Source organism: Anoplolepis gracilipes, chromosome 11 (genome assembly GCF_047496725.1).
Source record: "Anoplolepis gracilipes chromosome 11, ASM4749672v1, whole genome shotgun sequence".
NCBI classification, from domain to species: Eukaryota; Metazoa; Arthropoda; class Insecta; order Hymenoptera; family Formicidae; genus Anoplolepis; species Anoplolepis gracilipes.
In genome coordinates this window covers 10,891,860-10,909,293 of record NC_132980.1, presented here as the reverse complement: position 1 = coordinate 10,909,293, position 17,434 = coordinate 10,891,860, and the positions used below count along the sequence as shown (strand labels likewise).

The 17,434-nt window shown below is 33.1% G+C and overlaps 4 protein-coding genes across 11 annotated transcripts; 1 reads left to right on the top strand and 3 right to left on the bottom strand.

Moving 5' to 3' along the window:
• The first annotated feature begins 51 nt into the window (after positions 1 to 51).
• On the top strand, positions 52 to 6,741 carry Sccro4 (DCN1-like protein SCCRO4). 6 transcript variants are annotated; one of them, XM_072901784.1, is made up of 6 exons: positions 52 to 516; positions 1,983 to 2,118; positions 2,432 to 2,798; positions 2,919 to 3,126; positions 3,222 to 3,315; positions 3,487 to 6,741. In XM_072901784.1, exons 2-5 carry the CDS (start codon positions 1,994 to 1,996, stop codon positions 3,305 to 3,307), a joined length of 786 nt encoding a protein of 261 aa, XP_072757885.1. In that variant the 5' UTR covers positions 52 to 516; positions 1,983 to 1,993; the 3' UTR covers positions 3,308 to 3,315; positions 3,487 to 6,741. The 6 variants fall into 6 exon arrangements, with proteins under 6 accessions (XP_072757885.1, XP_072757886.1, XP_072757882.1 ...); XM_072901785.1 differs by having other exon boundaries at positions 1,986 to 2,118; positions 3,222 to 6,741; XM_072901781.1 differs by having other exon boundaries at positions 53 to 516; positions 3,222 to 6,741.
• On the bottom strand, positions 5,051 to 8,196 carry LOC140670916 (uncharacterized). 3 transcript variants are annotated; one of them, XM_072901778.1, is made up of 8 exons: positions 8,043 to 8,196; positions 7,285 to 7,404; positions 6,906 to 7,147; positions 6,383 to 6,739; positions 6,109 to 6,289; positions 5,811 to 6,029; positions 5,552 to 5,717; positions 5,051 to 5,183 (listed from the first exon to the last, which is right to left on the bottom strand). In XM_072901778.1, exons 1-8 carry the CDS (start codon positions 8,133 to 8,135, stop codon positions 5,167 to 5,169), a joined length of 1,395 nt encoding a protein of 464 aa, XP_072757879.1. In that variant the 5' UTR covers positions 8,136 to 8,196; the 3' UTR covers positions 5,051 to 5,166. The 3 variants fall into 3 exon arrangements, with proteins under 3 accessions (XP_072757879.1, XP_072757877.1, XP_072757878.1); XM_072901776.1 differs by lacking the exon at positions 5,051 to 5,183 and having other exon boundaries at positions 5,475 to 5,717; XM_072901777.1 differs by lacking the exon at positions 5,051 to 5,183 and having other exon boundaries at positions 5,475 to 5,717; positions 6,906 to 7,144.
• Positions 8,197 to 8,260: 64 nt separating this feature from the next.
• L(2)34fd (nucleolar protein 10 lethal (2) 34Fd) lies at positions 8,261 to 11,695 on the bottom strand. Its single transcript, XM_072901767.1, has 11 exons — positions 11,550 to 11,695; positions 11,411 to 11,456; positions 10,982 to 11,196; positions 10,655 to 10,791; positions 10,294 to 10,503; positions 9,974 to 10,202; positions 9,444 to 9,863; positions 9,069 to 9,351; positions 8,728 to 8,971; positions 8,544 to 8,640; positions 8,261 to 8,461 (listed from the first exon to the last, which is right to left on the bottom strand). Exons 1-11 carry the CDS (start codon positions 11,613 to 11,615, stop codon positions 8,375 to 8,377), a joined length of 2,034 nt encoding a protein of 677 aa, XP_072757868.1. The 5' UTR covers positions 11,616 to 11,695; the 3' UTR covers positions 8,261 to 8,374.
• A 1,130-nt stretch (positions 11,696 to 12,825) lies between these two features.
• LOC140670911 (ribosome biogenesis protein BMS1 homolog) lies at positions 12,826 to 17,213 on the bottom strand. Its single transcript, XM_072901766.1, has 2 exons — positions 16,214 to 17,213; positions 12,826 to 16,063 (listed from the first exon to the last, which is right to left on the bottom strand). Exons 1-2 carry the CDS (start codon positions 17,053 to 17,055, stop codon positions 13,183 to 13,185), a joined length of 3,723 nt encoding a protein of 1,240 aa, XP_072757867.1. The 5' UTR covers positions 17,056 to 17,213; the 3' UTR covers positions 12,826 to 13,182.
• Positions 17,214 to 17,434: the final 221 nt, after the last annotated feature.

The following is a 17,434-nucleotide window of genomic DNA, read 5'->3' as shown; positions in this document are numbered from 1 at the left end:
CAGCATAATTTTGTGAAAGAAAATACATATATGAAAAATGTGAACTGTGTAGCTGCATAATTGCGCGATCGAGCGATATCGCGCGAATCGATATATCTCTTGAACAATCGAATTTCGATTGCGAAAAGAATATATATATTTGTGCATTTGGTAGCCTTGCTGTAGGAAGGAAGTGGGGGAAAGGCATGCCGTTTACGAAAACGACATAGAATGAAATAAAAGCCCGACCGCGAGACTCACCGAGAGAGAAGTGCCGTTTTTTTTCCGACCGTACGGTTATTCGAAACTAAATTCAACTCGACTTGAAAAACGGATCGATCGCGGGCGTATCCGTCGCTGATGGCACTATGATCGATACTGTTCGCACGCACCACAACGGCCCATGGACATAAATTTATGATCTCAATGAAGTTGACTTCTCGCTAACACAGGAGTGATACAAAACAACGATACACTTCCACCGAAGATTCCCGGGTGTCCTCTATCGATTATAATTTCTGGAAGAAGGAAAGGAAGGTAAAGGGAGCCACACGTATCCCTTATATAATAATTTATTATTTTATATTGTCATCCGCGAATAAAAAACGCGTCTAATATTACGACGTGACTCACGCTGTCACGTTCGTGGAACGTGAGGTTCTTTTGCGTGTCGCGATTTTCTTCACACGTAAACGCGTAATCGTCTCTTCGGCGATCGCCGAGATAATTCATACGCTCGTATTCTTCGGGGCATCGTAGTCTGATCTCTATAAATTCTCGTCTTCCAGGTAACCTCGGAGACTGCCGACTCAGCGATCTGACAATTGCGTGATCACGAATTTAATTGGCGATCCTAACCTCACTTAACTGCGATAACTCGCACGGTCGCGCTATCTCTCTTTTTCTCTTTCTCTCTCTCTCTCTCTCTCTTTCTCTCTCTTCCTCTCTCTTCCTCTTTCCCTATCTCCTTCTCGCTCGTTCTCTCTCTCTCTCTCTCTCTCTCTCTCTCTCTCTCTCTCTCTCTCTCTCTCTCTCTCTCTCTCTTCTCTGTCTCTGTTTCGGGCACGGAGAGATGTCAGTTTAACGCCGACGAAAGAAAAGTCCAGTTACATACGTTACTCTCGCGACTGTACTCGATTATTTCAATATAGTGCTTTAATTAATTCGCTTGATAATTACGTACGTAAGAGCGTTAAGAGCTCAATCACCTCGTCTACGGGACACTCTTGTTACCCTGGTCCCGTGCCTATATCAATGACGCGGATCCCTGCTCCCTGCGCTAATTTTCCGTCTCGCATTTCCATTATTCCACGCTTCTTCTCGCACTTCCGTGATATCATTCCTCGAAACGACAATAGAGCTTTATTTTTATCGCGCGGATTCGAGCGATGATGCATTGATTTGCGAAAGGCTAATATTATATTATATTTATGCTAATTTTATGCGGGTAATAATGTTCCTGTATTTACATAATGATTATATGACAAATATACATTTTGTTTTGACTCTCTTGAAATATCTGTTATTTTTTTCGCCTTCTGCGAGTCTGTTTATTTTGATATAACTTTTACCCTTGTCTGCGAACGTTTCGCGATTTGACTTTTTAACATTGCGATCTTTTGTATAACGAACTATTATATTTTTTGTAAAATTCTGATTCTAATTGTTATATATATATTTCTGCAGCAACTATTGACAGATTTAAATGAAATTTAAACCGATCATTTTATCATTATTTATGTAAGATTCATAAATGACTCATACGCATAATCAATTGTGCAAATACAATATAGGCGCATTTATGTATCAACAAATTAACTTTTATATATACATATATATATATATATATATATATACATATATATATATATATATATATACATATATATATATAAAGTTGGAATTGGTAAAGGATTGGATGAGGAGCTTAAATTAAGGATTAACTTAATAAAAGATATTATTATACACATTTAAGCAAAAAATTGCAAACTTTTATACTTTAGCAGGCAAAGGGATGCCACGTAGCAAGCGTAGAGGACCTTCTAGCACAAATCATACTCCTATTGATATGTCAGTGTCTGGTGCACACGAAGACAGTTTACCTAGGCATCCTTCAAAACGATTAAGAAATACCCCTAGGTAGGTTTGAGACTGTACCTTTTATATAAAAAAAATTAATACTTGTTATTATTCATTGAATATAGTTAATTGCGCAATACACAATATAATTGCATATAATGATGACATTTTATATAATTACATTATAAAGATATTGAGAGAAATTGTTAAATGTGTATTAAAGATAATATTAAAACGCTTCAACTACATTTATAATGTTTTACTTATTGCAATACTTTTATATCATTATATATGTGAAATATAAAATAAGTTTAGATGATATTTTTTATAATATTTTTAATAATATATTAACAATATTTTTGTACACATATAGTACCAGAAGATATGCAAAAACTGACGATATATCCAACGCGTCGGCGTTTTCTCAAAAACGTTGCATCACTTGGTTTAGAGAGTATACCTCGCCAGATGATCCAGATACTCTTGGACCAGAAGGAATGGAAAAATTTTGCGAGGATATCGGTGTAGAACCCGAAAACGTAGTAATGCTCGTTCTTGCATACAGAATGAACGCTCGGCAAATGGGCTTTTTCACCGTAAGCGAATGGCTGAAGGGTTTCTCGGAACTTCAGTGCGATTCTATTAGTAAAGTACAACAAAAGCTCGAGTACCTAAGGAATCAATTAAACGATCCACACACGTTTAAAGGGATTTATAGATATGCTTACGACTTTGCCCGAGTATGTGCAATGTTATCAGAACACACGCAGATACACATGATAGATGTGTACAAATATAATGTAGATACAGTTGAACGTCTTTGGACAGTGTCCCTGATTTGTTTTACTTTTATTTTACAGGACAAAGATCAACGAAGTATGGACATGGATACCGCAAAAGTAATGTTACAATTGCTTTTGGGGAAACATTGGCCACTATTTACCCAGTTTGCTCAGTTCCTAGATCAATCCAAGTACAAAGTGATCAATAAGGATCAATGGTGCAACATATTAGAATTTTCACGTACAATCAATCATGATTTATCTAATTATGATTTAGACGGAGCGTGTAAGTACATTAAGAAAAATGTTTATACTGACTTTATAAAAAGCATAAGAAATTACTTTGCATACATCTTCTGTTACTTAATATGGTGCTTTTAGGGCCAGTAATGCTCGATGAATTTGTTGAATGGTTGAAAATTCAACGAGGCGGGACATCGTCATCGATAGAAGCAAGAGGCAGCTGAAAGATCTTGTAAGAATAGTCCATTAAAATAAGAAATTCGTTTCTTTATCATGATATTCTGTTAATAACAAAATTTATGTTCATAAATCAATCTCACAACACTAAATTATCGTCATTCATATTAATTTTTTTTATTTTTAATTAGTAATAATAATGTAAGTAGCTTAATATGATTTTCAGTAACTTCTATACTGATTTGGCTGAAAATCCTCGTTTGATATCGCTCTCAGTTATTTATCACCATTTACAAATTAATCCTCCAGGATTTGTCACAGAAAACTCTTGTGATTAAAAATAAAACTATTTTGATAAGAGAGAGAGAGAGAGAGAGAGAGAGAGAGATTTACTTGTGCAATTTGTAAAAATAATTTGAGATATCATAAATTCAAAGATAAGTAAGTTGAGATAATACAACTTTTTGAAATTGTGTAATATTTAAGACGATGATGATTGCCATTTGACTTCCAGTGATTGTAGACTGCACATTTTATATCAATGCAGACCATAATTTTTTTCACGTTATTCTGAATAACATGTTAGATATATCATTTAAATAAATTGATAATGGCCAACTTTCACATGGCTTTCATATTAGATGACTTTTACATTCCGTGTCATTAATATCTAAAATATATCTATATATTTTTCATATAAACATTCACAATTTTTGGACAAATTGTGTTAATTTACTTTTAGTTTTCTGTGTACCTATGTTGCTTAAATCTTATGTAATACTGAAATTTTCTACAAAATTTAAATATGTATAATATTGTCAATCGGAAACATTTAAGAAATACGTGAATATCTAAGTAGAAATTATTGGTGAAAGAAATAAGACATACATTATGCAGGTGCTGTTACAACGTTTAGTATTCCTAAAAATGGTACCACAAAATGTCAATATCATGTGCTATTTAGTCAAAATTAAATATAATTCCTGTAAATGCTAAAATTATGGATGTACATTAGAATAACGAATTCTTATTAAAACACAATAATATTTATTAAATGCAACTATTTCGCGATCTTTATCAATATCACAGTTTATGCTTTATTAATGTGAAGGGGGGGAGGAAGGGGAGGAGGAGAAGAAAGCAAAATTTTTTAACAAGAGGTAGACTTATTTCGTAATTATTCACGTACAAAAATTTCCCTGTTAATACGCGTCTAGATATAAAAATAACATTGTTTTATCTAGTAGTATTAACAATGTATGTATCTAAATCGACTATTATCTCGTTCAATTTCTGCGACCGTCTCATATCTCGAATCTTCAAGACTAAATATTTCGAATCACACACACGTCGCCAAGATATTTCGAAACCAAGTATGTGTGGTGGTTGTATAAAATAACTATATAAAATATATATTAGTTTGGTAAAATGCGCTAACAATTCTCATTTAATGAATTTATGAAACTGATTTTTTAATTTATACATGTCAATAAAGTTACCCATAAATTTAATGAAAAGCAAGAAGACAAATAGCAATTGATAATATTGATAATTGGTTTTCATTGAATTTTTAATGTCACTTTGAATATCTATATATTTCTGAATATTTTTTTCTTGTACATGTATCTATTATAAATAATTGCAATTAGTACCATATTAATGATGCATATAACTTTTGCATTTCTCTCATAGCTTCTAAATACAATAAATACAAAATTTTTGGAAAGAATATATTCATTGAGTATTTGTAGATTTACATGTTGCAAGTAAGTTAAAAATGTAAATTATAATTCGTTCCAGTCTGTTGCAATATTACTGCCATCACTGGAGAATGTAATGTATTGGATGATATAATGAGGAGTGAATAAAATACCTTTTCCAATATTTCATTTATCCTTCTTAATTACTATTCTTGATTAAAACCTTTGTAAAGATATATCAAAAATACATAAAAAATACAAGAAATTTTATTAAATAAAATTTTTGATTCAAATTTAATATAAAGCGCATTTTTGATAATATGTAATGTACAATTTATCATTATTTACATATTACATGTATAAATGCTATTTATAAAGAAATTTTTAGATCTTAAATTAGCTTAATAAAGTGGATATTGATAATACATTGCACAAATAATTGTATTATAGAAATTATCTATATATTTTAGAAATACTCGATATTTTAACACAGTCTATAAAGTGCTATATATAATTATAAAAAAAAATGACATTGTCCTAAAGTAAGAATAGAAATACTTCCGATAGTTAGCATAAAACATAAATATCTACCTTTGATAGGTATTCTAAACAATTTGGCGCACATCTTCAAAGAAGACGTATATAGGAGTATACTGTCAAGATCTTCTCCTGAAGTGGTTTGATATACGAACGGTCGAATACGTATCTCGTGTCCTACGACTCGAATCATGGAACAAGCATTCGTTAAGCGTGCAGCCTGAAAGAAAATAACATATGCCAATGAATATGCACGAGTCGAGAAGAATGATAATGTGACAGCATGTATAATCGAATGCAATATATATCTCACCTGTATAAATGGAGCAATCGATATCAAGATCCATAATACGATATTCATCACATTAACGTATGTGATTGGATACATGTTATTCACATCGTTGATATAATATTGAAATAGCCATATAATACCCGCAGCAGCCCATGACAGATTCACTATAGTATAGATGCATACAGCTGGGCCTAATCCATCATTGAAGTATTTTAACAGTTTTTTAAATTCGTCAATGTCCTGTAAGTTATGCGAACGGAAAAGAGAAAGCTTTTCTTCAAGAACACAAAGCGAAAGATTATTGATATGAACTACAAACCCTCATCCAATCGATAGGTTGCAAACTATGCTGGAGCAATTTTCCACGTAAAAAGTAGAGATGCGACATCAACAGTTGTCCTTGCAAACAGTAACTCGTTATAATAGTTCCCTGAATCATATCATGCCACAAGGTACAAACGATCAGGAGTACTTTCAGCGTTATTTTCACTTGATATGGACTTGATGTAGAAGATGAAACATAAAAATAATCTTTCACAGCAACATGTTTCATTCTATGAGCAAATATTGATGTGTATCAGCAATATAGCTACCTATTTTGGACCCATTGAAACGTTATATTTCCCTTTGCCATTTGAATGTTCACTGTAATCAATGCTGTGATCATCCATACTAGGCTCAATGCTATGAACAACCATAATATATGTACAAGACGCTTCTGATTGCCCCGATTTATTGGATTTGAAGAGAGTAGGAACGCTCTCTCCATGAGATTTTGCAATTGTTCGTTTTCTTTAATGCGAAACAAGTATATCGTATACAGGTATGCGACCAGATGTAATATACTTGGGATCAAATAGCTGAATATCACATTTCCGTAACAGGACGGCTCTTTTCCGTCAACATTTTGCTTCTGCACTAATATTTTGTAACAGAATCCACGATCTCTCCTGTAAAACAACAACCATCTATTTTATTTAAACATACACAAATTAATAATATGCTGAGATACAATTACATATATATATTTTATGTCTTTTATATATGTATATTATTCTTATAATATATAAGGAGAAAAAAGCATGCATGAAAAAATAAGATAATAGATGACATTACCTAAAACAGGCCATATATTGTAAAACGTATCCAATACATATAAATATAGTGACTTGTAAAGTATGAAGGTTTGCTAGAATAGAACATCGTAAGGAATGATCAGAGTCATCGCTACTGGTTGGCCTTAATCCCATTACGCTCAATAATCTCAGATATGGTCTGAGTATTTTGTGTTTGCAATAATGGAGTATTGCTGATGTACTGATAAAATTTTCATAATCCTCAGTGATTTCATCTACCTGCTGCATACAATGAACAGATCATTTCAATTTATTAAAAATCTCTATGTTACATATTAAAGAATCTAAAGATAATGAGAACGAAATGTAGAATTTTCGAAAATTATTACACTGATTTAGTGAAAATAACAAGTACTTACAGTGCTTTGAAAAGTGCTTGTTATACTTGTTAATACCGATGGAACAGAGACTTCCACACCTTCCCCATGATTCTGCTGAGGTAGATCTTTATTATTTTTGATCTTATTATTAGGTTCTACCTATAAATAATTTCATTATTATTAAATTATATTTTTGTTATAAATTACATATAACATAAAAATTAATTTACACTTACACACTCTTTATTTCATTAATTTTAATATCTTGAAAATAATGTGTATTAAGAGAATTAATTTAAAATATAGAAACATATTGTAAAAGGGTTGAATGAACTTTATGAATATTTACATCTTTGCTACTTATAAAAGAAAATTTTAAAATTATATTTTTTACCACATTTATAAATAACAAAATAAATTTAATTATTTTATTTACACTGAAATCAAAATAAATATCCATTATATAACTTAATATCCAGTTCAATGAATATTAATCGATATATCGAGAACTGAAAAGTTATAAAGTAATAATGGAATCTCTCAAACAATCAACTTTATTTTTTGTAAGTTTAATTTTAGTATTATAATTTTAATCATATGTTTAGGTCATATGCTAAATTAAAAAGGAAATTTATAAAAGGTAAAGTTGATTAATTTGGCTTTTAAGAGGCTCAATTGTAACAACAAGACAATAATCTACAATAATCTACTCTATTTGCATGTGTGTGCAATCCACTGTGATTTTATTTACTGAAAAATCTTCACTGGCCAATCTAATAATATAGTTGACAACTCACCAACGCCATTTGAAACTCCTTGATCAAGGAGCATACATTGCTCTTGAAAACTTGGAAAGAAAATATTTGTATCAATAGAGGAGTATTTGACATGTGGCTCACCCTAGCACATGGATATAAATTATATCAGTTTTCTGATGACATTTCACCTTTGCTTGGAGATATCTCTGTGCACGGCTACGTAAAAACTACTACATAATATTATGATACATTAAAGCAAGCAATATATATAAATTTATATATACATATATTTAAATTTCAAAAACTTATGTACAATATTTACAAAAAGATTTAATGAAAAAAGGCATTTAACATTAGTGTTAATTTGTAAATTAATGTTTCTTCTTGAAAATACTTCTTGCAGGTCGTAATACGTTGTATTCTTTCCGGTGATGTTTCGTTTCCGCGGATCGTTTTCTCTATACAAGTAAAAAAATAATAAAATAAAGAATACATCCGATATTGTTTTATTCTGATTAAATTAAATATTAATAAACACACCTTTCCAACAACAAAGGTCATTTCTCTGCTACCACGCGAACCGGACACTTTAACGTTATGTGACTCTTCAGTTTCCAATCTCTCGCCAAATGTCGCTCTGTAAAACATTGCAATTTTAAATAAGGGTTAAGATAATGCAAACGTTTATTATAATACATAAATCAAAATAAAGTAGCATATTTACTTGTTCTGTTTCTTCTTCTCCAATCCACCTTCCTGGAACTTTACATTATTCTCAATTTTGTCTAATTCCGCTTCATTCTTTGCAATTGCATCATTATCCTCGTCGTCACTTTCTTGTTGTTCCTTCTCTCTTTCATTTTTTCTCATTAATCGATAATTCTTTCGTACTTCTTTAACCCACCCTCTTTCATCATCTGAACTATCATCAGGACTATCATGTATAAAGCTTTCATCCGAGCTATTGTCTTTATGCAAAGAGAAAAATGGTTCAGTACAAAAAGTTTATATATATAAAAAAAAAAAAATTTCTCATAAAGAATATAGTTTCAAATTTTTTGTTACCTTGTACTTCGTTCTCATCAGATTTATCTTGTGCCTCTTCTTCTTGTGCTAATTGTTGTTTCAATTTTTTAGCTTTATTTTTATCAAGTTGAGAAATGACAGGATTTAATAAAGCAAACTCCTCAGAATTCTTATCAATTTGGAATTCAGAATTGGTAAAGAGAGCTTTAAATCGTTCGTCTTTCAACAGATTAGAAGACGCTTGTTTCTTCTTGTTTTTAGTGTTTGTATTATCCATCAGTTTCAATGCCAATTCTTGGTTCACACTTGGTAACTTTTGTATCTGTTTACGCCAAAAAATATTTAATAAACATACTAATCTTATAATATATATTATATACTAAATATCTAAACTAAAATTAAGTTGAATGATACCTGTACTCTGCTGACAACTTCCTCTTTAATCTTCTCGCGGATTCTCCTCCTTTTGTATTCTTCAAATTCAAACGGTTTCACTACATCTCTTGCTTTCCTATACAATCGTATGTCTACAAAGTAACCGTGCATATAAGCTCTAAGTAAATTAGTGCCCTTCAAATGTGAAAGACCTAATTCATCCAATTCTTTCTCAGTTATAAATTTATAATCATCATAGATAATATCATGATTTGATTCTTCCAATTCTTCTGTGATGTTGTCGAGGAAACTACACCAGTAAGGGGCAGGGCCAAGACTGGGAATGTAATATATTTGCATCTTTGTAGTTTCATTAGACATCAAGAACATTCCAGTATTGGGTACAACACATAAATCATTAAAGTTATGTTGAGCTTCTATGGAAGTATAATTTTTTCCCTGAAAATAAACCACATAATAATTTTTTAATGAGATTATACAATTCCAGAATAATTTTTTTTTTTTTAGATATTAATAAAAATAAGAAAACTCGAGGAACCTTTACTTACAGTATCCTTTTCCCAGATCTTTATTATGGAACTGTCCATAGAGTAAACCAGATCCATCTTTTGGTGAAACTCTATGCATTTGATTGGCAATTCATACATATGATCTTTAATCAAAAATGGTTTACTAGATCTTATATCAAACAACAGTATTTGACCTGTTGATGTGCCAACTCCTAAATTCAAACCTCCTTGAAATTTCAATGCTGTGATTGCAGGAACTGCTTCTAATCTAATAAATAATAAATTGTTTAAATATATTATAAATGTGGAAGTTGCATTTAAACAAAAAAAAAAAATGAAATTTTATTCTTGTATCTTACTTGTTTTGTGACATACAATGTAAGGCACAGTCAAGTACACCCACTCTATTCCTTACTCTTGGATCCCAGGCTTCAACTTTTCCTTCTTGAGTGCCAACTGTGAGTAAGTGATGCAACGGGTTTATTTCACATTTATTTATCGATGTCGCTTCCGTTTCAAACGGTTGTAGAAATTGACCACGTTCAAGATTTATTCTATATATCTTATTACTGCAAAGAGATTATTATAACCATTTTCTATTGAACTGTGTTCAAAGATACATTTTACATATACAGAAAAATAAATTTACTTAAATAATAGTTATATATATATAATTATTATATATTATATGCAATCATATAAAGCTTTTTGCATACTGACCTATCGCCTACAATAAAAGTATCACACGATGGATAATGATATTTCAAATCTCTTCCAAAATTTGGTACCCTAAGCCTATAATATTTTCCATGTGCAGCATGAAATTCCACATGACGATCACAGTGTAGAAATATTAACTGAAATAAATAATATTAACTGGCATAAGATAATAAAAATAAGCAGACTATTTTGATTATATAAGCATTATTTTAACTGACAAATTTTTTATAAAATTTTACAGAAAAAATCAAATTACAATTAGACAAAAGTTAAAAATTTATACCAAGTATTTTATATAGAACTCTTCTTCACAACATTTATACTTACTTTACTATAATCATCTGATAATATTTCAAAGGTAACCACCTCAGAATCAAAACATCTCTCAAATTTCAATGCCAAATTATGAACATCAAAACACTTTACACGTGGTTTATAAATGCCTGTTACAAGGATATGCTGCTCATCCTTAGACACCTTAAGAGATGTGCTCACACCAGGCATATCAAAATCTTGTATAAGATTGATGCGTCGTCGTATATCTATTGATAATCAATTATAATATTAAATAAATTTAGGAAAAAAGGTAATTTTTTAAATATAAAATTACAAATTACTTTCATAGTACAGTGTGTCTATATAGTATATATTTATATTTATTGTATATACTTATATATATAAAATATATACCATAAAATATTCTAAATATATGCGTAACTTGATAAATTTTAATATTAATTAATAATTTTCTCTTACCAACATTCTTTTTTGACAAGCTTCTTCTCTTTCGTTCAGACAACCACTGTAAATGATTAAAATACACAATGAGATTCCATGTCTAACCTCTTATTATTAAAACAATTTGATAAGAACATGTGTATCGTATTAATTTTACCTCAGGGAGAGATTTCCCAGCGCTAAGGTTGTAAATCTTTATATTATTTGGTGCCGAAACCTGCATTTTAGCTGGAATGCACAAACTATTTTCGAAACGAAAAAACACGTGGGGACTATTGCTTCAATGCTGCTTGAGATTTGAGATCTCGAATTCGAATCTCAATTCTTAATTTTTTCAAATCTCAAGGATACGTTCGGAAGTCTTACGCGTGAGATAAAGCAATTTAACTGACCAATCAGGTCAAAGTAATCTTTGTCCTGATTAGTCAATTGAAAGCTACTGTAGCCCACAAGTACGATTTTCGAACGTACGTTCCCAAGAGCCTAATCAGTCACGTGACAAGGAGTTAATATTCGAAACTTTTATTTGGTGAAGATTTAGATTAATTTTTACAATTATTGTTACAATAGCTTCGCTTTTTTGCTGTTTTGTATAGACCAGAGTATAAAGTATAATATTGCTACATATATGATAAAAGGACAATAAATAAAATGCTGAATTTAATTTCACTGTGAAAGAAATATATAGAAAATGTAATGTGCGTACTAAAATATAGACGAAAATGCAATAAATCTAATCTAATCAATCTATTATACTATTTGCATTAGAGAATGGAAAATATAGTTTGAAAGTAATATATAATCTAGAATTATATTTAAAAAAGATGAAACAGAGAATAATTTATTAAAATTAATTTGTTATAAAATATATATGTTCTTTTGCACTGTGCTCATCACTTTTGCTCTTTAATCCTATTATTTCCTTTTTTAATATGCTAAAATTACAACTGAAAATGTTATATAGATTATATTGATTAAACAAATTAGAAAGAAAATTACAATTGAGATATTATACAAATATAAAGTATATAATATATATATATACATATATATATAGCATATAATTAAAATATAATTAAAATATTTCTACTTTCTATAAATATTATTATTAAGCGTTCTAGAGATAAAAAAATGATTGCTTAATCATTGTTATTATAGAGTCTCTACGGATAGGACAATTCATTTTGATCTTATTCCGTATATTTATATCTTATCTTTTGTAATAGATTATATATTGCGCAAGTGTATAAAATATTTATTTATATAAAAGGATAGGTAATAAATAAATTGACTGCACCGAATTCCTATATTATTTACATAGCAATAGGAATTTCGCAAATTAAAATTGTTATAATTACTGTGTGTGTGTGTGTGTGTGTGTGCGCGCAATTTTGCAAATTATAATGGACAAACAGATATGTTAGAAACTGTCATTCATGTTTTTTAAGCATTCACTTTATACATGTAAAAGAAGAAAAAAAAACACTCTTTTCTTTTTCTCTGTCAAATACATCTATAAATAAATACATGGGAAAAATGTCTTAAAATAATATTAAGTTTAAGAATTACATTTATATTAAAAAAAAAGATACTATTTTTTTCGACGTATCGATTAGTTATTAAACAAAAAATGTTTAGAATTCTTAATAGGATTTTAAAAGATTTTTATTATTAACATTATTATATACAGCATATAATAATAAGACGTAGCACATCATTGTATATAACTTAAACGATGACGTTCTACACAATGAAAATATCAGTCTAATTATATTTTTTTCTTAGAAATCTCATCGATTCTTTGTCTTTTCTAATTTGCTAAGATCTCTAAATATCTCCTTCTTCATCTGCTTTTGCTTCTTCTGCTTTTTGGCTTCTTCCTCCGCGACTCGTGCCTGGTACGCCGTTATTCTCTTCGTCATCTCCTCCTTCGTCTGCTTCTGCTTCTTCGCATAATTCGTCCTGATCATCTTCATCAAACGCGCAACGTTCTCTTCGTTGGGTTCGCGTACCACGGCGACTCGGCCTTGCTTGAACTTGGGCTTACGCAAGTGCGGCAGACACTGAAGCTTAGGTTTGTCTCTGTATGGGAGTTCCTTCTGCAATTTGCGCGGAATGAACAGCGGTTTGAACACCTTGACGTCCCGTTTGATCGACGTATACATGGAATCCTTGTTGGCCACGGCGTGACTGTTTCTCTCTCGCTTCAACTGACCCGTAGTCTTCATTCCTCGCCACTGATTCTTCTCCGCAGGTGGCAGTAACAATGACGTCACCGGATTGTAGAAGCGCGGCACATCAATCTTATACCATGTCCTGCAGAACACTATGTCGCTCAACATGATCTTGTCTTCGAACGTAGCGCGGAAGCAGCCCTCCGGCTTGGCGATCGCCTTCTTGATCTGACCGCGAATACCCGAGACTGTCTTGATTCGAGCACCTTCGAACTTGGCGACCTCGAGCGCGCTGTTGAACATATCTTTGATAAACGCGGTCTTGCGATAGATCTTCATGGGCACGCCGGTAAGCTTGAGTTTTTTCACCACGTGCGTACTCTTGTCCAGCTCCACGATCGAACCAGTCGCCGCGATCCGGAAACCCGGTTCCCTACTCGCGACGTCCTGTATTGCCAAAATTCCGGTACTCTGCGGAGTGATCGGGCCCCAAAAGTGACTCATGCATGCCACATGTTCCGGAGTGTACTTTAACATTCGATGGCGCAGGTTGTCTTCCAGTTTCGAGTAGATTGGCAACGATTGGAATCTACGCCAGCCTACGGAGAATATGAGCGGATCGCGACTCTTCAGGATCTTCGAGTGCCATCGGTGCTTTTTAATCCGCGCCTGGACGTAACCGATATTCTCTTCGCCGTGTAATAAGCCGCCAATGATGATTGGATATGTCGGGTCTAGATGCGTGATCAACTCGCACGGCACCGCCTCGAGCTCCAAACGTACATACATGCCAGGACGGTAGCCTTCCAGCTGGACCCTGATATCGTCGTCCAGTCCTTCGAACTCGGACTTGTTGATGCCCGCCTGTCTTTCTACCTCGGCTTTTAGCTCGTCATAGTACGTTTTCTTTTCCGTATCGTCGTACTCCGCGTCAAACTGCTCCTTCAGCTTTCTCTTCTTCTCCAAAAGTTCCTTCTTTTTATCCATCTCTTCTGCCGATAGCTCCTTAGGAGTTGCGTCTTCTGCTTCGTGCTTCTCTCCGGTCTCCAAATCCTCGAAGTCACCGTATAACTCCTCGTCATCTAGCCTCAAAAGCTCCTCAGCATCCTCCGATTTTTTCCATTTACCTGTCACAAAACGGTTGACTATTAGTGCCTTGTTTTCCATCTCCAGCCAATCGCGTGGGTTCTCTATCGAAAAGAAAACAGACTCTTCCTGATTTTGCAACTCTCGCTCCTGTATTTTCTGCTTTTGCTGCTCTTGAACTACTCGGAATATCCCGCCTATGTCTTTGTCAGGCTTCTCATCTTTCTCCTCTTCTTTCTGTTCTTCCGTCACATTTAGACTCTTATCAAACACGCCATAAACCATCTTCATCAGATTTACATTGCTCTGTTGACGATTGACGAATGCGTCTCTCGCTTTCTCGGCTAAATTTTTCTTCCACTTTAACTCGTCCGCGACTTCCTCCTCTTCGCTCTCGTCCATCTCAATGTCATCCTTTTCGCCTTCTTTTTCATCCTCTTCGTCGGATGCGTTTTCCTCGAAATCGCTAGCCCGCTCATTCATTTCTAATCCTGCGCGCGAGTCTTCATCGCTGAGCTCGTCAAAGCTTTCATCATCATTGTTCTGCTTGGAATCTTCCTTAGTTGATTCTAGAAAATTCAGTGCTTCTGAAATTTTACTCTTTATCAGTTTGTCTGATTCTTTACTCAAGGAATGATATACATCTGTACTTTTTTGAAAAACATTGTTCTTATCTCTCGTTAATTCAGATTCATCGAGATTTTCACTAGTTGCATTAATCGAAGTTCTGTTCTTTTTCTTTTGTCTTACATTGCCTTCGTCATTACTTTTTCTTTTAACGGCTTTTCCATTTGGTTTTTCCAAAATTTCCTCGTCACTCGATTCCTCTTCATCATCATCATCATTTTCGCTCATTTCATCATCATCAGCATTATCGTTATCATAATCATCTTCATCATCTTCATCATTTTCGTGTTTCACTTCATTATCATCGTCGTCTTCGTCTAGAACATTTTTAGATCCCGCGCCTCCTTCATCGTTAAATATTACTCTCCGTCGAATTCTTCCATTATCCGTGACTAGTTCACCCGTGTAGGGAGCCATGCTTTCATTCACGTCCTCTGACTTTATCGGCGCAGCATCACTGAATAATTGCAGTTCGCTGTGTTGCAATTTCTGATCAAGCGTCTCCTGCGTATCTATCAAAGCACTCGCTAGTCCTGTATCCTCGTCTCTGTAGGAATGGCTTCCGCCCAATTCTACGTATACTGCATCCTTATCATAAACTATACCGCCGACGCCGGAAAACGGTGCGTAAATCAATCGTTCCTTTTCCACTAAAGCTCGCTTCTTTATCTGCTCTGGAAGTGGACAGGGATCTGGTAGAAAATTCACGTCCTTAATTCTCATATCTCCACAGCCTGGTATATGAATGGATGTCTCCTTGTTCAAAGGAATTCCTCTGACATACCTAAAAGTAAATTCATGAATTATTTTTTAAAATATGTGATTTTAATATATAAAATTAGATATACGAGTATATAAATTATTTTAAAGATATATATTTCAGACACAAGAATTAAAAAGAAAAAAAAAAAATTCAAATTATCTTTATGCATACCCGTACAAACTAACAGTTCTGTCAACTTTTTCATTCTTCCTAATTAATTCTGGCGGTGTCAAGTCTTCTATTCTGTCAGCAAGTATGTAGGGATGAGTGGTACGCCAAGTCAATGGTCTAAATTTCATAATTGATATAAAACGCCCCAAATTCTTTATCTCTGTACGAAGATATTCGTCGTGTAACAATCCAGAGAGGTAGAACAATTTTGCACCAGCGTACACTTCTGTCCAGAAGCGATGCTTCAGTGTCTTCTTGATTTTCTTGATTTGTTTCGCATTCTTTATCAAATCCAAATGAGTGAGGACTCCCATTATCCTGGGCATGCCGTGCACTTGACATATATTTAGAAACTCAAATATTTCCATTTCAAACCCAAAGGAGGCATCCACCAGCAGTAACACCAAGTCTGCCACCTTGGCTATATCGATCATGCTGTTGACATCGTTGTTGCATTCCATGAATGTGATTCTTCGTTTCTTGCCGGACACGACAGTGACTGGACCCAGTATATTCGTTAAAGGTTGTCTGACATAACTCTTAATTAAACATTGAATAACAAGTGATTTTCCAACTTTTGGTGGACCTACCACAGCCACCAAGACTGGTGGTGGTTCTAAGGGTGTCCTATCAACTAAGGGTATGTGTTGCTTCTTTGTCTCGATATCTTGCCTGCGCCTAAATTTTCTCTCCGCTTTAATCGCAGAATTGAATGTGAATGCTTTTGGATTCTTTGGTTTATCCGATGTCTCTTGCTTCTTCTTGGCTTTTTTCCTTTCTGCCTTGCGGCCTGCATTGCGATCTCTATGGCTTTTATGCTTCGCTGTGTCATCATTATCCATTATTTTTTTTCTTTTTTACAAGATGTTGCCTCAAACTCGAAAAAGTTATTTAACACACGTGTACATCTAAACATTTAATTATCCTTTCAATTTTGGGTTTGGTTAGGTTAGGTTATCTCACACACGTGCGATTGAAACTGAAAGATTTTTTAAGTTGCCTAGACTGTCTCGCCTAGAAAGCTTAAAGCTATGATCATGTAGATACAATAGATTGAAAATTCTGTGACAAAACTAAACTGGAAATATTTTCAAGTAAATCGGGTTATTTTTTTAACAAAATTTGTGTAAAAATCATGCAATCATCAGCTATATATTCTGTCAAATTCTTTTATACTACTTTTTCTGAGGAAACATCGACACGTGCCAAAATATTCTCTTG